Source organism: Chamaea fasciata, unplaced genomic scaffold (assembly GCF_029207755.1).
Source record: "Chamaea fasciata isolate MVZ Bird 193981 ecotype frontalis unplaced genomic scaffold, bChaFas1.0.hap1 SCAF_2, whole genome shotgun sequence".
NCBI lineage: Eukaryota > Metazoa > Chordata > Aves > Passeriformes > Sylviidae > Chamaea > Chamaea fasciata.
The window spans coordinates 63,983,974-64,007,467 of NW_027094087.1; the positions used below are offsets into that span (position 1 = coordinate 63,983,974).

Sequence of the window (23,494 nt, forward strand, 5' to 3'; positions counted from 1 at the left end):
GGTTTTTGAGTATTTATTTCAGCATTTAAAAATATGCCTATATAAGAATGAAAAATATAAAATTAAAATAAATAAAGTTTAAATGAAATCTTCTTTGAGAAATGTCTTGCTAGAAACAACATGGGGAAAAAACACACCCAAACAAACAAACAAACCCAAAAAAAAACCCACAAAAAAACCCCAAACTAAAAAGCCCAGAAAAATAAAGACATCTCCAAAATTTACTAGAATAGTAAATTCATGTAGCTATGCTGAGTGACATTCCTGTGAAATATATATATATATATATATAAGTAATAAAACACATTTGAGAAACCATATTTGTAAAGCAAAATGGATTATTGTAATGATTTAAAATACATTAAAGAAAAGGAAAAATATACAACATGGGTGTATAAGGAAGAATGAATGGAGGCCTCAATTTGATATTTTAAAAGGTTAATTTTTTTAATATATCTTTGGCAATAACAAAGATCTTTCTAAGAAGTATCTACACAGAAATAAAAGAACTTTTCTTATTGGTTTATAGAGGCTAATGATGAACCTTACCTGTTTACGACCAAGGTACTTTTTGCAGCAGGTTTTCTTTAATCACAAGATTAATGAAAAAAACACACATTTCATATAAGTTTCAGTAAACTAACCATTCCATCACTTTTTAAAATGACCTGTCACATTTTTATGGAATAATTTCTTGCTCATGCAACTTTGCATTTTCCCATGTATTTACTTAAAAACTGGGATTCAGTAAACAGATAACTAGACTAGAACTTTGAGGAACTAGTCTAGGACTATTCCAAAAGCAATATATATCAGTGTCTTTGGATCACAGTTCCTGTAACACCTTTATTTTCTTTTTCTGCAAGTTCTCCTTGTCCCATAATATTCGAACTGCTACCTAGTGAGACAGGCTAGAACACATCAGAAGAAATTAATCAGCTTTCTGACATCACTGCAAAACTGCTTGATTATTGACACCAATCTCTGCTTCCTGTATATTTTCCTGCTCATAATTTTCCACAGCACCATCTAACGTAGACTATATACATCATGTTCTACCACTTGGCTTCTGCTTTATATTTGGGGATTCCAGGATGGCTGCAGGAAGTCAGTGTTTAATCATTCCTAAAAATCATTGTATGTCCATTTCTTGCCATAACTCATTTATTTCAGTCTATCATCCTCCTCTATATGTGGACTTCTGTATACTATTAGATGACTAAATATTGCTAATCCAAATTAGAGAAGTCAGTGTAATGATATTAATGGGTAAAGTGAATGGAACATTGTCAGCAGCACATAGCCACAATCTGTTAATGCATCCCAGTCCATTAATGTAGACATACGGAGAAAATGTTTTTCCTACATGCACCTTTAAAATTAAATTAATAAATAAGCAAAGGTGTGTGGAAACAGAGATTTAAATTCTTTTAATTGGTCTAGGTAAATAAAATTACAAATTTATCTAACTTTGATACTTTTCTCTCTATCCATTTACTACTATGCTGCATTAATTTCTAACATCAGGCAAAATTCCAGTTGCTGTTTCCTGGAGTTTAATAATCACTTCATTTTTATGGAAAGGAAGATAATTATAGAAGAGATTTCAAAACAAACTTAGCATGCTAGGCTACTTTTTATGTGATGAGCCATATAACCTTCAAATGCTTTCATAATATTTGCACTTAGCCACAATTTTAGATGGTAGTTAATAAATTGCTAATTTGTCTAGCTCATCCAATTATTTGCAACGGTTTCACATTTGGTAGCAAACATCAGGAAGTCTTAAAAATACATCATTGTGAATTGCAACCATCCATATCCTTCCAGTGAAGAAAGTTGTGGGGGAAAAAATAAATTACAAATTATTGAGGAGAGATAATACAGTATCAATATCATCCCCCAACCCAGGCTTGCTTTATGAACTCAGTGACTCTTCAAAGCAGGAAAACAGCACTCAGGTCTCCTGAATGGACGTGTGCAAACAAGACTTACTGGGCATAAAAGCTAGTGAAGAACACAGCAGGATCACAAGAGGGATGAGCTGAACAGATGCAAGCTGAGACAGCGCAGCTGCAGAGCCTGGGTTACTGGGAATACATATTGCGTCAGCTGTAACACAGGTTCCTGCTATGCAGATGCTCCTCTGCCATACCGAGCCCATCCTCAAAGCAGTTTTTATCTGCTGTAAATCTGTGTAAAAGGCCTGCTAGTTTTCAGTCAGAGACTGCATCAACAGAGGGCTGAACCTCTGTTGCTCTGCATTTTCTCCTGCTGCTACAGAAATGAACTGCTTCTACCTGACCTGAATCTGCAAAATAGGCTGTGTGTTGATGTGGTAATGGTGCTATGCCTTGTGCTGTCACCCTAAATATTTCTGTATTTTTATTGAGGAACAGATATTAATAGTAAATGAGAACAAATACAGCTGCACCCAAATTTGGTTTATTATTGGGCCATTTCCTACCTGAATGCTTGTGTTTATTGCAATTTGTCCTCAGAGGAAATTTGTATTTTATCATCCAAAGACAATGTTCTGTGCACATCCATGCCTATCATTTAGCTACAGAAGTGTTTATAAACATTAAAAGGACAAAAATAATCTGGAGCTACTTTAAGAATATATACATGTATTGGCCCTTTCATCAACACTTTCTTATTGTCATAGAATCATTGAACAGTTTGGGTTTGAAGGGATCTTCAAGAGATCATCTAGTTCCAACCCCTGAGCCCTGATATAGGATACCTTTCACTAGACCACATTGCTCAAAGCCTTATCCAGCCTGGTCTTGAACATTTCCAGGCATGGGACAACTTCTCTGGGTAGCAGGTGTCAGTCTCTCACTACCATCTCCAGTAACGAATTACCTCCTAGTATCTGATCTAAACCTATGACCTCAGTTTAAAGTCATTGTCCCTTGTCCTATTACTACATGCCCTTGTAAAAAACTCTTGTCTTCAGCTTTCTTGTTAGGCCCTTTAGGTACTAGAAGGTGGATTATTATAAGGTCTCCCTGATGCCTTTTTTTCCTCTGTGCTGAACAGTCCCAGCTCTCTCAGCCTGCCTTCATAGGAAAGGTGGTCCAGCCCTCCGATCAACTTTGTGGTCCTCCTCTGGACTCACTCCAGAATCTCTGTGTCATTATAGGATCCCAGAGGTGGATGGGCCTCAAGACAGCAGGGTGGATACTCCATGCTGGGCCTCAAGATAGCAGGGTCAAAGGGCAGAATCACAGAGTCACAGAGTCACGGAATCACAGAATATTCTGAGTTGGAAGGGACCCACAAAAATTATCGAGTCCAACTCCTGCCCCTGCATAGCACCATTCTCAAGAGACACACCATATCCCTGAGAGCACTGTCCAAATACTGCTTGAACTCAGACAGACTTTGTGCTGTGACCACTTCCCTGGGGACCTCTTTCAGTGCCCAGTCACCCTCTGGATAAAAAACCTCTTCCTGATATCCGATCTAAACCTCCCGTGACACAGCTTCATTCCATCAGCATGAAGCTGCCCCGACTTGCTTGTCATACTTCTGTTGATGCCACCCACTTATTTTTCACACAGGCACAGATGTCATACATTCTAATCACCAGTATAACTTGAAGGGAAAAACATGCCATGGCATTTTGCAAAAAGTATTTCCGCTATTTAGTGAAATAACTGCAATAACAACACCTAGACACAGAGTTGTGAAATACTGAAGATGTAATCCTATGCTATATTTTTTAAAGTGTAATTTATTTCATATTAGAAGTAGTGTTTCTGAAGGTATAGTCTTCAGTCTAAATATGGACATGAAAATTTAAATGCTGTGGAATTGTCAGCGAATATCACAAAAAAAATAACAATAAAGCCTTCCTGAGTATATGAGCTTGTAATATAACTAGCTTTAGTTCAAATATTTTGCTTCATTCCATTCAAGAAATCATTAAACTTATCAGAAATGAAAGCAGAACCTATCATCATAACTCTTATTCCAAACAAATAACAACAAAATGCTTTAATAAAATTTTCACTTCTTCCTACTTCACAGAAAAATGGATAATTTTACTTTCCTTTATCTGTTGACAATCTAGAAATCTAGTTGAAGGTAGTTATCTCCTTTCTTTAGAAGACTTAAAGACTTCTGCATTGAAAGACCCATGAATCATCCATAATGTTTTAGACAATTACTTAAGGATTGAATACACTGCATTATCAAACTGCATTTTATCATAGGTTAAAAAAATTGAGACAAGTATCTGATTTATAAAGGAAAAACACATTCTAGAAATCTATAACTAAGGTATTTTACAGTCATTCTAAATTTTTTTGTTAAATTTCTTTCTGAAAATGATAATAATTTTGAACAAAGAATGAACTCAAACCTCAGTTTCATTTCTCTAACAGTTTTATGCATTTCCTTAAATATCAGTAGATTTTAATGGGACCAGAATCTAGGCAATATTTCTTGACTGATTTAGACATCCCCCCACCAATCTTGGAATAGAAAGTTATTTCACCGTTTTCTGATAAAGAAAATGTGAAGTATAAATCATAAAGCAACAAATATCCTATAATACCTTTGTTGTTATCCATTCCTCCAACAGCATAAAGTGTTCCAACTGTAGATTTTCTAGGCTTAGTTCTTGGACTTTGCATGAGAGTTCTTCTTTCTGGTAAAAGATGATATTTCATGGCTTCCAGAATAAGCTTCTGGCATTCTAGGTCATCCTTAAAAAGTGCATGGTTTTCCAAGTCAGCCAATATCTGTGAATGACAATAAGTGAATAAAGAATTCTAGAAATTCTTAGAAAAACAATACCATGCAATGAGAGACAAACACAAATGGATGCCACAAGTATACTTCTTCATTCTACATACAGTTTTGCAGGGCTATTTTTTTTCTTGGAACACAAAGAGAAAAATAAATAGTTAATTGATTTTTAAAGAATTTTAAGGCCAGAGTTTCACCAGCCCTGAAGGCTACAATCTTACTTATCTTTTTCTGAAAGCTTTGAAGAAAACTAAATATTCTCTTGTAGGCTGACTTATTTTTTATGGTTTCCAGCACAACACTGAAAGAACCCAGAAGTCCCTTTATTTTTAAAACCAAACAGAAATTATGTCCCACCCCAAAAACAACAGTGCTCAGTTCATACAGGTAAAAGAATATTCTATTATGTTTCCAAAGAAAAAGGCTGGAAGCTGTAAATGTTGTGTTTGACTCACTTGCCTGTAGATACATATCTACCAGCTTTTCAGATGTTATAAATTACCATGTAAGTTGTCAAGATCCCATTGAATTACGAAATCTGGGTCAACCTCACAACTGACCTAGCTCTGAGCAGGAGTTGGACTATAGAACTCCTGAGGTCCACTCCCACCTGAATGATTCTTTGATTCTGTGATCTCACTGATGTCAGACCAGAAGAGGCTCATGCAGATTTTGCGCCATATCTGCCAGACCCATGTAGGTATCTCAGACAACCTAAGGCATCCAAATTAGAGCAAAATTTAATTGCATATAACATCACATCTGTACAGTGCAATAAATTAATAGGTATCATAGAACATCTATCTGGGAGATCAAATAATATTCAGAGATGCAGCAAAAGACCAGGAAGCAGGAGAATTTTATTCCCGGAGTCTGAGGATGTCATCCCACAGACATATATATGCAAACATATGCAAATTGCTTTGCAGTTGCCTAATGACAGGAAGCTAGATTCCTTTTAAGAACTCTCAGCTATTTCATCTTGACTTCAATGGGTGCAGAAGAAGCTTGAATGTCCTTTGTCAATCTGTCAGCCTTTGGCAGATAACACTTTTTCTGTGACATCTAAAATATTAACAGCTGGCACATGTAGACAGTTGTTGTCTGCTGCTGATTTTAGGCATCAGTCATGAAATGAGTCTATGGTTGAAAGAAAGGCAATACATGTTACAACCCCCAGTATCAACACAGGCTGGGAATGAACAGATGAAGAGCAGCCCTGCCCAGAAGGGCTTGGGAGTACTGGTGGGTGAGAGGCTGGACATGACCCAGCCATAGGCACTCCCAGCCCAGAGAGCCAAACGTGTCCTGGGCTGCATCCAAAGCAGCGTGGGCAGCAGGGGAGGGAGGGGATTCTGCCCCTCTGCTCTGCACTGGTGAAACCCCACCTGTAGGGCTGCATCCAGCTCTGGGGTCCCAGCACAGGAAGGACATGGATCAGTGGAAGCGAGTCCAGGGGAGGGCCACCAAGATGATTAGAGGGATGGAGCAGCTCTCCTATGAGGAAAGACTGAGAGAATTGGGATTGTTCAGCCTGGAAAAGAGAGGGCTTTGGCGTGACCTAATTACAGCCTTCGAGTACCCCAAGGGAATTTACAGGAATGATGGGGCAAGACTATTTTCGAGAGTATGCAGAGACACGACTAGGGGGAATGGTTTCAAATTGAAAGAAAGTAGGTTTAAATTAGATATAAGGAGAAATTTTTACTATGAGGGTGGTGGGGCACTGGAACAGGTTGTTCGGAGAAATTGTGGATGCCCCGCACCTGGAGGTTCAGGCCTCAAGGCCAGGCTGAAAAGGACTGAATAGGCCTGATCTAGTTTCCACTAGGTGCACATGCCTTTGATAGGGAGAGTGGAATGAGGTGATCTCCAAGGTTCGGGACAACCCAAACCACTCTATGATTCTATGATTCCATATTCTGTTATTCTATGATACAGGTTTCTGTGTATTTGCATGTGCCTGTTGTGGTTATTATTCAATTAAAGTTACTAAATACAAATACTCAAAATATGCTTATAAACAGGGGTGCTAGGCATATTTCATAGCATTAGATTAATTTTTATCTTGTGGTCTTAAGAATTTTCATATATTCTTTTTGTGGGTTTTTTTTTTTTCCTTTACAGTGTTCAGCACACTGCTCAGTAGACTAGAAAATCAAAGATCTGAAGACAAATCATGTCCACATTTTAGGCAGGAGGATTGCAAAATGATTTAACACACATTCAGCACTACAGAACAAAACACAGTACTCTGTCAATATCAACTAAACAGAATACAGGCACAAGAGAGCTAAGAAATCAAATTACCAGTTTCTCTGTACAAATTTGAGGTAATATTAAGTTACATAGATTTCTAAGGCTTAATGGAATTAATGAAATTGATGACAAAGGTTTTTATGGCAAGCTCATCACATCAGTAAGGATCAAAGTCCAACAATAGTATTGGTGATTTCTTTTTAGATTGCTGCTCCTTTGCCCAGAAATTCTTAGGTTCTTAAAGCAAATATTTATCTTTGAAATCTTTCAACTGAGTTGCCAGGTGTCTCAAACAAAGAAGAAATGATCTGTGAACACTGTTCTGTTCCAAAATTCTGAGACTTAATTCACAAACCACAAATAAAAGCTGAATCTCTTTTCCTTTAAAGTTAAAAATTCATTTTAAAAATGAATAGAAAAAGGAAAAAAAATAACAGAAAAATATAAATAAAAATTTTAAGGTGAACAGAAACATTTGTTCATGTCCCTTAAAAAAATAAATTATTCATTCCTTCTATTAACTTTTTAAGAACATGGGCTAACTTGTGATAAGCACTATATTTCTGAATCTCCTAAGGCTAGAAGTTATGAATAACAAAAATATTAATTTAAATTGAAGCTACTATTTAGAACCCAGAAGTTATATAAATTTATACATTGTCTAAATTTCACTAATCTGCTTCAAAGTTTTTCTGCTCCATAGTTATCTTTCCTGATTATGTCAAAACAATCAATAAATTTTTATTAAACCAGGATGTACTTGATCAGGAAATTCAGTTAATAAGGATATTTCCCTGGAAACCATATTATGTTCAGCTTGCGCTTCCATGTCTATGACATATTTCATTAAGAGAGAATTGTATCTAATATTAAATTAATATTGCTGGGCTTTGTAATGTGGAAATTTACAGACCTGTAGCTTCTCAAAAGACTAGAATATAGTGCCACACCAGCATAGATAACTTCACCACTGCTAGAACTTCTCAGACTAACAATATTCTGAGAATTTTTTGTCACTTGGTGTCATCATGTTTCTCATTTTTACCAGTTAAAACCCCCAAAAGTCCTTTCCTCAATATATTTCCAAATGACTTTCAGCACCATGCTGCAGAGAGCAGGCATGTTTCAACCCAGTGAAGCACATTAAATTTGAGATCTAGAGTGTAAAACACTCAAGTACTGCCAAAAGGAAAGTCAAGCCTAATGAGAAAAAAGGAGTAGTTGGGTACTGGTTCAGTGACCAACAGCGGGTGCACCACAGGACTGCACCACCTGCCGCCTGCTTTGCTTTTACCCTCAGCTCCTTCCTTTCCTTCCTTCCTTTCCTTCCTTTCCTTCCTTCCTTTCCTTCCTTCCTTTCCTTCCTTCCTTCCTTCCTTCCTTCCTTCCTTCCTTCCTTCCTTCCTTCCTTCCTTCCTTCCTTTCCTTCCTTCCTTTCCTTCCTTCCTTCCTTCCTTCCTTCCTTCCTTCCTTCCTTCCTTCCTTCCTTCCTTCCTTCCTTCCTTCCTTCCTTCCTTCCTTCCTTCCTTCCTTCCCAAGCAGCTCTGCATTTGTCTCTTCCTGACAGATGTCTCCCATCTCGTCTGTTACCCCAGTGATTTGCAGCTATGGTTGTGGGGATCTAAATACTTGATTTGAATGACCTTAAGCAAAGTCGCACACATTCTAATAAACAATCATCTGAGAGATGGAACTAGTCCCTCTCTACCCTGTGTCATCTAGGATGAAATTCAGCCACTACCAGGGAAGAGAGGATACCACCTACATGGAAAGAAAAAGACCACTTCTTTCCTTTACTCCACTCTTGGAACAGACTAAAAGGCAATGGAAAAAGCAAAGAGCTGCCTCACCAAAGATTTCATAGTGAGCCTATACTTCTGAGGAGGCACAGAATACACCCTGCTTACTTAAAAAGAGCTTTCTATCTTGTGAAAAGTGCAAAGTGTGACAATATTCAAACAGACAGGATGAACTAACCTCAGATTCCACCTTGATACATGCCTCACACAGAATAATATCCAAAAGGGCAGATGATGAAACACCATTGGATTCCTATTACTAAAAAGAAAAAACATGGGTATTTCCTCCAGAAGAGATATCAGGGCTATAAAAGTGAAAAAAGTGAGAAAATACTCCCTGCATGCCAAAATTAAATACTAAGCACATGCACAAGTTTTAATCTGTAATCCAAGAGAGAGATGTTTCCAAAACAGGGACAGCATCATTCCAAATAATGCATTATGTGGTCTGTATCTGCCCAAGAGTGTTTATTACGATTTAGAATCTTGAATAATCCTTAACAAGTTATAAGTATTCTATACACCACTGATAGGGATTAAATTTCATGCCCAAACACATTAATTTTTTCACAGACAGAAAGCAACTTCCAGTTCTATAAAAATTATCCTAGTATCTAGATCCATTCTCCCTCTGAAAAGCCCTAAAGAGTTCTATGCCCTTAGAAGCTTACATGCCAATGTCATACAGAACAGAGGATTAGAATTATCTTAATAGTATTAATAATTATAACAGAAGAACAAAAAGTAAAAGTCCTTTAAATGCATTGTGAATAAATGAAATGTGCATTTTCACGGCACATTTCACTTTAAAAAGACCACAAGTCTCTTCCTTGATCCAAAATATATCCCAAGTCACTTGACAACCTTGAGTCAGAGAATCACATTACCATATGAAACAAAAATCTGAAGAATTAATGACCTAAAGTTTGCATTTTGAATGTTTTTCAAGAAAGAAGTTTGATTAGCCATCATTGTCCTTTTATGAGTAGTCTTCCATGTACAGATTTGTTACAGCTGGTTATTGTTGATGGTCACAGTAATGCTGCTACCAGGAAAGAACAGACTTCTGAAATGTAAGATCATGATTGTTCTTTGTACAGACTAAAATGAAAAGCAAATAAAGGGTTTACATGAGTTTCTGGAAAGAATAAATATTCTGCTTTGAACTTTCTACAGAAATAGTTCTCAATATAGTTTCAAAGTCTTACCATGCTTAAGCTGCTCTAGATGTTAGGAAGTGCTGTGTTTCTATGGAAAAAGCTCCAATTAGAATAATTTTTTATCTGTCCAAATCTACTAGGGGTCATGATTCCTACATCAAAATATTGCCATATAATACAAGTATTCCTATTGATTAATGTGGTTAAAGGAAAAATTTGTTTGAAATATTGTATTTTCTGACTACAAGAGAGTTGAAGGAAATGCCTGTAATACTACTGGAACTGCAAATTTTGACTTAATTAATTACTATTCGGATTAAAAAATATATAAAAATATACCCATTTTAAGAAATATCCATCAGGCTATTTATGTTTCAATGCAAATATGAAAGAAAAGTCCCCCAAGAAGTGGTACTTCTTTTTTTACAGAAGGAATAAACTCTGATCTACTTCTGTTGGAGAGCACTTCTCTTGGTAAAATGACTATTGTTTAATGTATTTAAACTTTGTTAAAAATCTTTGAACTTATGGGATAGGCATAATAGTGACCTAAGTAATTTAATTTTTTTTTGTTTCATTGTGAGACACTGGAACAGATCTCCTTGTTTCTACCATTTCAGTTGAAAAATTACAGCACATTTTCTTACCAGTTTACAGGTCTTGTCTGGGATAGAGTTATATTTCTTCATAGCTGCTATGGGGCTGTGTTTTGGATTTGTGGTGAAAGCACTGTTGTAACACAGGCACGTTTTTGCTATTGCGGGGCAGGGCTTACCCAGGATGAAGGCCTTTTCTGCCTCTCACCCACACCATGCACAAGAGACTGGGAGGTGACACAGCTCAGACAGCCGACTCCAACTGACCAAATGGGTATTACAGATCATATGGTGTTTCATGCTCAGCATAAAAATCTAGGGGAAGAAGGAAGAATGATGGGACATTGGGAGTGATGGTGCCTTTCTTTCCAAATGTGTGTTGCATGTAATGGAGGCCTGCTTTCCTGGAGATGGCTGAACACCTGCTTGGTGTAAAACTCCTTGCACTGCTCATGCACACGACTTTTGCTCCACCTATTAAGCTGTCTTTATCTCAAACCACGAGTTTACTCCTTTTTACTCCTCCAATTTTCTTCCCCATCCCACCATGGGTGCGGGGTGAGCAAACAGCTGTGTGAGGCAGAGTTGCTGGCTGAGGTTAAACCACACCACCAGCTTTCCCCATCTTAAACATCCATACTGCATATTGCATCCAAACTACATATTTTTTTGTGTGAAGCTGCTGATATGCTTGTGCAAGTGGATGGAATTATATCAGAATCCAAAATTATCCCATACTATGGATTAGTTTTAAATTAACTTTCATCCTTTGCTCCAGGAAAAAAAAAATGAAAGATAATTAGGAAATTAATCACAGGTACTGAGGAATGGAATTAAAGTATGGTTTGCTTCTTTCAGTATCACTTTAATTTTTGGTATTTCGATATTAAGTAACTATTCTGCTTAGCATTTATTCTTAAAAAAAAACATTTTTTAGTAAGAGAATGTTATGGCTTTCCTGACAATGCAAGGTATTAATTGACATGTTTACATTAGCCATTTAAGTAGCGTCCAGTAGTAATATTATTAACTATTCAGAAAAAGAAAGTAAGAAAAAGTAAAGAAAAGTAAAATCAGCAAGATATTTCAATCATCAGTATTATTTTCAAATAAGGAATATATAGAGTCAATCTTATTTTTATAAATACTAAATTAAGTATTCATGAAAAAAATCCCAAGAGAACAGGAATGAGAAGAGCAGCATGTTTGCACTGTTTACATGAGAAAATATTTGCAGTTACTTATTAAGCATACACTATTACAATGTTTAAAACAGAAAATAAGAATAAATTTTAAATCTTTTAATATTCAGACTAAAATTTTGAATAGTCATCATAAGAACACATCAGAAATTATGGATTAATTTTAAAATTGGGATAGTTTTGTATACAAAAACCCCTTGGTTTTTCACAACAGAAGGTACACCATCAAGAATCGTAAAATTGTTAATTTACTGCAAATATATTTATCACTTAACTCTTTTTTTTTAAATTACTATATTTTCAAAGTAAAATGCACTGCATTCATAAAATTCTTTTCTGCCAATTTTTGTACCCTGAGGTATTATCAATAGTGTAATTTATTATACAGGTTCTGATTTGCAAGTAGATTTTATATAAAGAAAATGAAAACACTTAAGCATTCCCTCCATCTCCCCTTTAGGTTTTAAACAGTAAAAAAAATATATGAATGTTGTAAACTTTTGGGGGGACTTCTAAACATATAGAACATGAGGTCTCATACTGATCCTGTATGTAGCTGAAGTTTCAACTTTATTTCTAAATCCCATTTTATGCATATGAACCTTTCCAATATTACTAAAAGACTTGTTTTACTAGGAATTGAAGGTATTGAGCTAAATCCAACATAACCATCTGCTTTACTCACTTGACTTGTAATCAGGAACCTTATATTGATTTTTTAAGCCTATTTCTATTTTTTTATTTGAGGTTTTGCTAGCTTTTAAAACAATCATTTCAATATTTTGTCTTAGAAATAAAATAATGAAAAATATCTGCAATTAATAATACCTCAAATTTAGCACATCTCCTTTTGTTCTCTACCATCTTTTTCCAGTTCATTGAACATTCTGGATCTGTTTTAAGTTCTTTTTTGTTATTCATGTTTAAATAATGATTTCAGTAATGTTTTTTTAGCTCAGAGATTTCCAGGCATTCTTCTGTAGTAAGACAAATATTCAGTATCTGAAATTCAATATTTGTGTTGCTTATGGACTAAATTATTCATAATGTGTTAGTCAAACCAGCTGCTCAACCAACTCAGGAAGAAAGACTATACAAAATCCCCCAGATTTCTGTATTCTCAGACAAATATTATTTTCTCCTCAGCAATAAGATGCAGCAGACTTAAGGATCTTTAAGAAACTCTAGACCAGTACTTACTTGAAACATATGGCTAATCATTTCTATTATAAATAATCTACATTAGGATTTACTGCTTAGACACCACAGACTTTAATTAGCCTGACTGCAAATCTGTGATCTCTGTATGCATGCAGGTAATAATATAATGCAAAGAGATCAGTCACATAGCAGTAATAGTGATTAGTCTCAGACTGCAGTTTTGGAAAAAAGATCTAATTGTGTTTTCTATCTGAAATCTGAATTCTAACATCTACTAAGCTTGCATTTTTGATGACCATAGTTAGTGGCAGAGGAAAAGTGTTCAGTATTTAATTAATTTATAATTCCTTTTCCCCAACACATTAAAAATTATTTCATATTTAGAAAAAGTTTGAAACTGGCTTTCTACCCTTCAGTTATAACCAAGTCCTCCCTAATCCTTCCCCACATCAGAGTACAAAATCCAAACCAAAGAAATGAATATAGCGTAGTTGAAATTTGTTTTCCTTGTCATTATATTACCCTAAAGTATTTATTAGAGACATAATCAGCCGTGTACACACACATTTCCTGAAGGTGTACAATTGATACATATATAAACAAATTGACTTTCCCCCCAGCTTCCTCTCGAATAAACTAAGTAATGGAATTGGAACACTTCAATTGGTAGCATCTGTGGGCAAGTAATTAAACTGTGGTATTGAAATCACTTTCACAACATTAACTCTTCTCCAAAGATTATGATTTACCAACCCATTTATTATAATCATCAGTATTATTTTCTGTAAGCAAACCCCTGTTATCAGTGTTAAAATTTTAACTTAATTTTTAAATATGCCTATGCTTTTTGGGCACATATACTGACTTCTGTTGAACTCTTTATATAACCAGGTCTGTCTTTGAAACTGGAACTAATTTGACCAATTTACTTATCAACCAGATGTATTATTTTATTCAAACATTATTCAGTTTAGGAACAGAGAAATTTTTTTAAGCCCTCCCATCCAAGCTTCTGCCTCCAGTGACATCTTTTCACAACAATTTTATCAATCTATGCATTTTACAGAGAGTCAGAAATAAGGAGGGTAAAATCTAAGATGCAACCTCACACGATTCTACTGATGCACTGATCTACATTTTGTTTCATCATGGTAGGCTCACTCTACAGAAAATGAAGAAAAATATCTTTATTTAAGATAAATTGCTTCTTAAAGTAAATATTAAGTTTCTAGATAAACTTAGGTAAGATCAATGTCTTGTAAAGTACCTTGTACTTTTTCTTATCTACTCCTTGAGGAAAAAAAAAGTTCATAATTCTGAGAGCTATGTATATTTTGCCATAGTCTTAAAATACTACATAAGAAATAAGAAAATGTCAAATTGCATTCAAAAGGTCAAAATTCATTCAAAATGAAGTGAAACAAAAACTTAATAAAAACTCAATAACATTAAAAAAGAGAAAACATACATATTAAAAAACCAACCAAACAAAAAAACAACAACAACAAAAACCCCAAAAAAACCCACTAGAAGCAACAAAAAGTTTGGCTTTTGACAAAATGTTGCCTGATCTCCTTTTGTTTGAAGACAGATGTCTTTATTTGAAGTTCTTCTAAATCGAATTCTTTAATTTTTTTTTTCTTCTGAAAGTGATAAAAAGGAGATTAGGTAAAAGCATGACAGATGCTAACAAATGGAATAAAAATATTATTCAGTCAATAAAAACTAACAGCCTATATTTTAAAATTACTGACTTTTTTTTTTTTACTGTAGTTACCTTTTAACTACAGTAGCCTACCAAAATTTATGTAATTTTCATAAAACTCTTATATGAGAATAAGTACAAAGAAGTGGAACATAAAATAAGCATTTTTCCCCATAAATAGTGTTCTCCTGATTCAAATACAACCTTCAGTCTTAGAAGTGAGCAAAAAAGATGGATAAGAAACCATCACAGAGGGGGGATTGTATATAAGCATCTTTTTCAGATAGTATATTTCATGCTTAAATGTTAAAAATGTTAAGTATTAGGAATTATTTTAAGACATACACAATCTCTGAAATGTTGATGACTCAACTAAGACTAGAAAAGAAAACACTAATACACTAGGAAAAAAGTGTCTTATTTTGTGCTTCTCTAGTATGCCGAATCAACCTAAAGGACAAGGAAGAAAGCAGAAAACAGCACTAGACTGCAAATAACAGGGACTAAACATTACAAAGGGCAACTGCAATCCATTTCTTAGCCCTTCCTTTTTCCTTCCTTCCTTACTTAAGAGTGACAGATTCCGATGACATCAACAGCAATAATGGTTTTTGCTTTTAGAACTACCTGTTGTTAACAATTGCTGACAGCAGTGACTGATCTCTGTCCTAACTATGTTCAATAAGTTATGTTTGCATAACCTCTGGAGTCATGATTTATGAAACATCAACAGCTAGCAGCAAAACTTGTCTCAGTTCATGAGATTCTAATAGTACTTCCTCTCCCCTGTCTAGCTGTGGAGGGAAGGGTAGAGTGGCATCCAGCCAGGGTAAACCCACAACAATATGATTGTCAACCTGACAATCATTAAGAGAGAAAAAGATACAAACCTGCCAAAAAATCACTACAGATCATATGACCTTGCAAAAACATAAGCAACAGGCAAAACATGTCTTCTCAAAACTTAAGACACCATTTTATGTGAATGTAACTGTATTATGAATGTAACTCATTTAAGTAAGCTGCTATTTCAAAGGTCAAGGAAAGATATCCTCTTATTTATATGACCAGAGCTTCTAATTGATTTGACAGTTAACATAATCTAATTTATCCATAAATACGTGCTTTCACATGAACACAGTCTATACATTCTAGTGGGGACATGTATGAAACATACATTCTTCTAAGCGTTTCACATAAAATGCAGAGAATAAGCAACAGAAATACAGTATTTTCATATATTTAATTAGTGAAAATCCAGTCTTCCATTAAACAAATTTACCCCCAAATACTTAGTAGTGAACCATATCCTCAGTATATCATGAGAAACTGAACAAAAAGTCAGGTAAGTTGCCTGTGTGTTGGATAAAGAAATACTATTATAGAATTATGTTGTCACACTCTTATTTGAACAGTACCTTGTGACAGCTTCAAAGCATTTACTAAAACTACTGATATTTACTAAACTTTACTGATAACAAAATGTATTTGGAAATAAACATCACACATAACTGTGTTGAGCAATTATCATTTCACTATTTACCCACCATCAGAGCAGCTCTATTAAAAAAAAAAAAAAAAAAAAAAAAAAAAAAAAAAAAAAAAAAGCTTATCTTGTTTCTAGTGGCTATACAAAACTAATTTTCCTTATACAGGCCACTGATATTTAAAGCCCAAATTTTTATTACATTGATAAGACAGGAACATGGAGATCACCATAGAAGCTTGCCACAAATTCATTTTTTGGGGACTGGGAAGTTATTAATTCTTAAGGTAAATTATTTATCTTTGTTTACTTGAAATTAATGTAAATATTTCTTTTAAAATATTGTCAAATTCCTTCACATTCCCAATTTTATATTATTCTGATAGAGGCTGGCATTTAAATCGAGTGATGCTTATGCCACTTGCACAAAACCAAGCATTTAGCACCTGAGATACCACAGGGTGTCTAAGAATCCACACAGAGCCAGTAAATATAGTTCTGGATTTATAAGGGAGTGTTTCTAGAAAAATTGTTTGGAGCCAGGCAGCATGATAATCCATGGAACTTTTCAAATCAGCACATAGGTTTGTTCCTATGTGTTGGCAAATGCACCAGATCTTCATTGTCTATAGTGAGAAGTTAGGAATCTAGCTGATATGGAGAAGCCTTCACACAGCTGAACAAGAAATAATAAATACCTTCAGTCTTTTCAGATTCAACTTATAATTTCCTGGTATGCAATTATTTAGAAATGATTCAAAGAATTCACAAAATATTGCAGAGGCTGACACATCCTGATAATTTACCCAAAACCAGTAGGATTGGTAGGAAACAATCTTAAAAGCCTAGAAATCTACTCAGGTGTGAGTTCTTACCAGCTGTACTTGTTTAGTGACACTGGAGACAGAGAACTGAGAAAGCTTCTCATTTCATATTATCAATCACACTACTCTCAAACACAAATTTAAAGACTGACTGACATAGAATGATATCCTCCATTTTTGCTCTGCAAAGGAACCTTCAGTTGTTTCCTCTAGTTCAGTATATGTTGAAAAGGTCAGAACTTAATGAACCTGTCTGAAAACTGCCTGGTTAATTGGGGTTTTTTTAGTAGTACAAAGAAATACTTCTTTGCCAAATGCCAACTGAGTTGTGGAACGAATTTACAAGTTTATATGGTCATGTCAGTTATCTAAGCTAAGATTTAAAGGGTTTCTACTCAATAGTTACCTGCAAATCCATATACATTTTTAAGATCGTGTACGGTCATTTGTAATGTGTGAATTCTAAGGGGATTTAGAGGCTCAGTGCTTCCTACAGCTTACCTACAGCATCTCTGTATAAATAAGAAGAGAATTCATGTGGATCTGTTCACTTTCTCTCCAGTGGCTTACACGGCATTTAAGTACTTAATTTTATAAGGACTGCATTGTTTCTGCTCCTGGGCAAGAAATCTAATTTAGATGCCTATGACAGATTCTCTGGATCTGAGCCACAGTGTATTTAATACTCAAAGACTATGCATTATCCTACTGATGTGATTTGCAAGCCTCTAAAAGTGATATTATTAAAAGTGTTACAGAAGAAAAGACAGTAATATTTCTGCTTTACTTTATGCTATTCTTCAACTTTCCTAGTTAAGCCAGTAATCTACTGTTATAGGCAGATGCAAATAACAGCCTTTATAAACCTAGCAGACTGGTGGAACACAAGTTAGCTTTAACTTGAGCATTTCTATCAGGAAATATTTGTGCTCTTTTCATTATACACATTTTTGCTTAAAAACACTAAATATCCTCATCTTTACTGTCATGCTATTCAAGGTACTCAGTATCGTGGTAACTTCTCATGTTTATAAATTCCTTCAGCAGCCCAGGTCTCATTAGCAACTTCTCACACTCTTAAATAAAACACCATAAAAATAATGTTTACTCAACAGAAGCTGCACATATTCTTGGCTCATGCTGTAGCATCAACATTAACAGATACATTACACCGTCCACTGACAAATAGCAGAAACCAGCTTTTCATCTTAGTAAATGTGATTACATCATTAGTAATCAAAATAGGCAGAGGCTCAACTATGCTGCTGCACTGCATTGAATGTTTCACGGTACAGCTTGGGTCAGGGAATAGGAGATACAAACATAGAATAAATTACATTATTTTGTGAAAGGTGGAGAGAAAGATAAGGAGAATTCAGTGACAAAGATATAATCTCTTCTATGCTATTAGTCTTCATGGCCAGAAGTTAATGTTTCAGCTTCAGTTGCGGACAAGGTTAGACTTTTGTCTATATACTACTAGTGAGAATTTAGATGTTTAGCTCCCTGAGAGGTGGGAATGGCAATCACTAATGTCACATGTCATCAGGGAACTAGGTGAGAACACCTTCAACTGTTCTAATCATACTTTTATGGATATATCTTTCCACAATTACAGGTTTTCACTTTTAAGAAAAGAGTTCTTAACTACATTCTACTATAAAATAATTAAATTAATTTATATGTATATTTGTATGTCCATGTATATTTGTATATCCATGCATATGTGTAACGTACATTCATGCACTAATAGATGCTGTGGCCCATGCAGCAGGCGAGCAGCTTGGCAGAACAGGAGTCAGAACTGTGCCCTTGCCTCAAAGAAGGCAGGTGATGTCTGGAGCTGCATTAGACAAAGTATTGACAGTAAGTCAAGGAAAGTGATTCTTCCCCTAGTCTCAGCACTGGTGAGGTCAAACCAGGAGAGATGTGTGCAATTCTAGACTCCTCAGTACAAGAGAGACATGAGCATACTGTAGAGAATACAATGAAAGCTCAGAAAGATGATGAAGGGGACTGGAGTGCCTCTCCTATGAGGGAAGGCTGAGAGAGCTGGGTCAGCACATCCCAGAAAAGAGGAGCCTTTGGGAAATCTTACTAATGTTCATAAATACCTGAAAAGAAGGTGCATAAAGGAGAGATCCAAGCTCTTTTCAGTTGTGCCCAGAGGACCAGAGTCAATGGGCATAAATTGAAACAAAGGAGGTTTCCTCAGAACATCACGAAACACTTTTACACTGTTAGAGTGACTAAGCACTGGCAGAATCCTTGGAATTACTTAAAACTGTTTAGACACAGTCCTGTGCAAATGGCTCCAGGTTATCTCTGCTTGAGCAGAAGTGTTGGACCAGAGGTTATTGAGAGGTCCCTTCCAACCTCAGGTATTCTGTCATTTTGATTCTGTGATTATGAATGTGTTTATTATATTATGTAAGACATACACACTCACACACCCCCGTGTATACAAACAATCTATAGTGTTTCTATATTGTTTTACATGCAATAATTTTGTCAGGGTTTTTAAACATTAAAAGAATTTTATTTAAAATGCATTCAAAAATTGAAAATTGAGGAAAACAGTGGCACCATTTAGCCACAAAAGTAGTTTCTTGTACCTTTTGAACAACTGACAAAAGTCCTCTTAAATACAGCTTTTGCTTCTTTCTTAATTTGTTTGTTAACTTACTGTCTCTAAAGAATGCTATCAAAAGTAACAGGGAAAATATTTGATAAACTTGTAAATTAACAATTCAAATAAATAATCTAAAATACTTCAGCATTAACAAGGTTAAAGGATGCCACCAAATTTTTTACTCTCCCCAAATCCCTTAAAAATGAAAATGACCATAAATTATGTTTTCTGTATGGATTAACATGAAATATCTGGAACACCTATTGAAAATTGTTCTTCTTATTATATTACTTATTATGCAATATTTCCTATTACCTACATTATTACATATTATAATGTGAAATAAGTTATGTTGGCCAAACCACCAGTCTCTCTTTTTTGACATGAATGAAGAAATATGAACCATTTTAGTTTAGAAGACAGTTCTAGGAAAATCAAAGAAGCAAAAAGGTTTCTTTGGCAACATTGCAGGTTCTATTATTTAATTTTCAGCTTCATGATAGTTTCCTTTCAACATGGTAATACTGGCTTGCCTTCTCCTAAATTTATGTACTAGATTATGAATTACATTGTTTGATATTGTACAACTTAAGTCTGACTACATTGCAAATATTATTACTGCACCTTGAAAGTGAAATGAGTTGTCATGGAAACTCAGACCATAAATTTAAACCTTAATTTTAAGTGGATCTCAGCATAATCTTTCCAGTCTGTTAATAATTTCTGTAGTCTTTGACTTCATCCTTTTTAAGCAAATTTAAAAGTAACGAACATAAATAGTTTTGAGGGTTTTTTTCAAATGTCCAATGATTAACAGCTAATTTTGATCTGGCTTCTTTCCAGAGAACTCTTCAGTTAATTTTCAGTGCAATGGAAATGACAGAGTATTTTATTTGATACATATTTAAGTATAAACCACAGCAGGAAAAAAAATACTCCGGAAATACCCAGGGAAAAAAAAATCTTACTTTTATTACCAAAAATTTTTGGTAATATAAAGTAAATTTTCACTCTCAGTTCTCAAGAATTTTTTGCCTAAATTCTGCTATATCTTAATGCTAATTTTGAAAAAGATCTTGCTTTTTTAGCATTACGGTTGATACATCTATGATGAAGTTCTCAATTATAGACCAGCACCTGTGTATAAGACTTAATTTCCAGATTAAATTGAACAGGCAGTTCAAAAGAATTGCCAGTATATCACTATAAAACATTTCTTTCTAAATTTCCTTATAAACAGTTTTTAAACCTTTTTGTTTTCATGTATCCAATTCCCTAGTCATCTACCTCCTTGCTATATAAATGCAGCTCAGTAATAGCCAAAACATGTGTTACCAGCACTGTGTAAGAGACTGAAACGGTAAATGGCTTAAACACAGTTAAAATCATCAGAGGTCTTTTGCCCATTGCAGAAAACTGCAAAGATCCAGCTGTTCATCTGCAAACATCAATACTCACATCTCCCCAAATATGCCTACTAACCTGAACTTGACCCTGAGGGGAACTTGAGATAAGATAAAGGGGACACTCCAGAAGTGACACTGGAAGAGAGATTGGAATGCTGATGGCTCAAACAATCAGGGACAAGCTGCCATGTGCAAAGTAACCTCCCATGTGTGGAGGGCTAGCGAATCTGATACCTCAGGCTATAGCTGGTGTTTAGCCAGATAAGGACAGAGGCAAACCCTTCGAGGCAAAGTACTGTTTCTTTGTCCTTACTCAAGTGACTCAGCTGTGCTAAGTCCCCTTCCAGGAAGTACATTCACAGCTAGTCTGAAGATATCAGTCTCTGCTGATGGGCCATTATGGGTCTAAAGACTCAAATTCATTGATGTGGTAGGCAGCTGTATCTTAGAAGTGTTAAAGACTTCCAAGGTGTCCCATGATCCACATTACATTATCCAATTGAAATTCCTCACTCCAAGGGAGGTACCTGGGCTTTCCTGAGTGAAAATAAACCAAGTAGCTTTTGTATGCTATGGATCTCACTGGGATTTCCTCCATCACCAGGTGATCCAGTCTGAAATTTTCACTTCAACTGAGATGGTGGCCATTACTTCAACAGACATCAAAATTGCCCCAAACAAGTCTCGTCTTGAGGCCTGCGGGTGGTGAGGTCTTTCTACTCTTATCCCTTCTCTTTCTTATACATTTTCTAAAGTGATATTTTTATGCTCTTATGTTGTAAATAGCTATATACCTGTTTTTCTGTGCAACCAAATTGTTGTACAATAAAGCCCACACATGCATATTTTAAAACAAAAGTCATGAGTGTTGATTCACTCTAATCTGCCTCAAGGGATCTATTAACAATATAGGTAACTCTCACCTTCTGTTTTATCAATAAGGGCAAAGCATAGCACATTATCAGCTGCCAAAAACAAAGTTAACTCCACTTTAGCCAGGCCCAGTACACTAACTGAAAGAATGATTGAATTATGGAAAACAACTGCTACTTAGTTTTCTGGAAAAAAAAAAAAAAAAAAAAAAAAAGAAAAAAAAAAGGCTGAAACCTGAATCACAGGCTCATAGAAGCATTCATAGGAGAGGAGATCCACATGACCACCAGTGGTCATCTAGGTCAACTCACCCAAATCAGGGCTTCTGCCAACACCAGATTTAGAGATCTGCTCTAGCTAATTCAGGAAAACCTTCAATAAAGGAGGTCACTTAACCTTTGAAAAAACTGCTGCATTTGTTCACTGCATTCCAAGTGATCTCTTCCCAAGCCAATGTCCAATCTGAACTGTCCATGCTATAAGTTAGAGTGTTTGTCTCTTCTTACATTTTGTTGTGCACTCAATAATGTGGTTCCATGGTCTTAACCTTCAGGTCTTAGGTTGCTATTAGGTCATCACTTGGCCCTCTTTTGACTAGACTGAACAAGCCCACTTCTTCTGCTTCTCTTTTCCTAGACATATCATCTTGGTAGCCCACCCCTGGACCTTCTCTAGTTTTTACTTATGCCTTTCAAATTGTGGAGGACAGAATTGGAAACAATAGTGTAGGTGCTGCCTTAGAAGCACCAGGTATTATGGGAATAATAACTTCATACTGCCTGGTGACAGAATATCTTGTGTCGCAGAACAATACAGTTTTCTTAATTCATACTGTTTACACATCCTGAGGCTGGTATCTGTCATAAAAACCCCATGTGCTTGGGGTATTTTTGTTGTTGGTTTGTTTCTTCTGCTTAGCTTTTGCAGTTTTTTCTGAAAATATTTATTATTATGTCAGTTTTTTCTTAGCACTTTATGAAACCTGCAGTTACTCCTCTTCAGTTTCACAAATCTGTCCTTCTTGCGAATGTGTTGGCCCAATCCTCAAGTTTATTGAGATCACCCTGGGTGAAAGGTTACCACTCATTTTTTTCTGATTCTGAACAGGTTTGCTTTTAAACACACAGAGTATTCAGAAGTTGCAGATTACAAACTGATGAGAGCTTTTACAAGGACACAATAATGATGACGTTCTTGTGATGATGATGATGATTACATAGTTTTAAAAATACCTGAGGTGGAAGGAGAGGTAATCTGATATAAGCAAGCAGCATACTTAAGTCATTGCATCGCCTCTGCATATCATATTTCACCCACATCATTAAGGCATGGAAAATGGTCTCTTCATCAGGAACATTCACATCATCACTGGCAAGAAGTTTATGGAGTTCTTCGGCAGGTAGAAGTAAGAATTCTTGATTTCTTATAACTTCCATTATATTTTCCTGAGAAGAAAAACAGTATTTCAGATTCAGTAATACTGCAAGACAATAAAAATAACAATTAAAGCTAATAAGTCATAAGATTAGTCAACATCTGCCATACCCAGATATGGGTATGCTCTGCCATATCCTTGCAGAGAATCATGAGAAAAACAAAACATAAACAATTAGAGTTCCACAGCTATAGT

General features: G+C 35.4%; 1 protein-coding gene across 2 annotated transcripts in view; it reads right to left on the reverse strand.

The window, feature by feature from the left end:
- KLHL1 (kelch like family member 1) overlaps positions 1-23,494 on the reverse strand; it is a 186,214-nt gene that overhangs the window by 43,976 nt on the left and 118,744 nt on the right. For both annotated transcript variants that reach the window (XM_066176265.1, XM_066176264.1), the window contains exons 5-6: positions 23,097-23,309; positions 4,568-4,754 (exon numbers count right to left, since the gene is read on the reverse strand). In XM_066176265.1, coding sequence (XP_066032362.1) covers positions 4,568-4,754; positions 23,097-23,309 — 400 coding nt within the window. The remainder of the gene's footprint in view (positions 1-4,567; positions 4,755-23,096; positions 23,310-23,494) is intronic.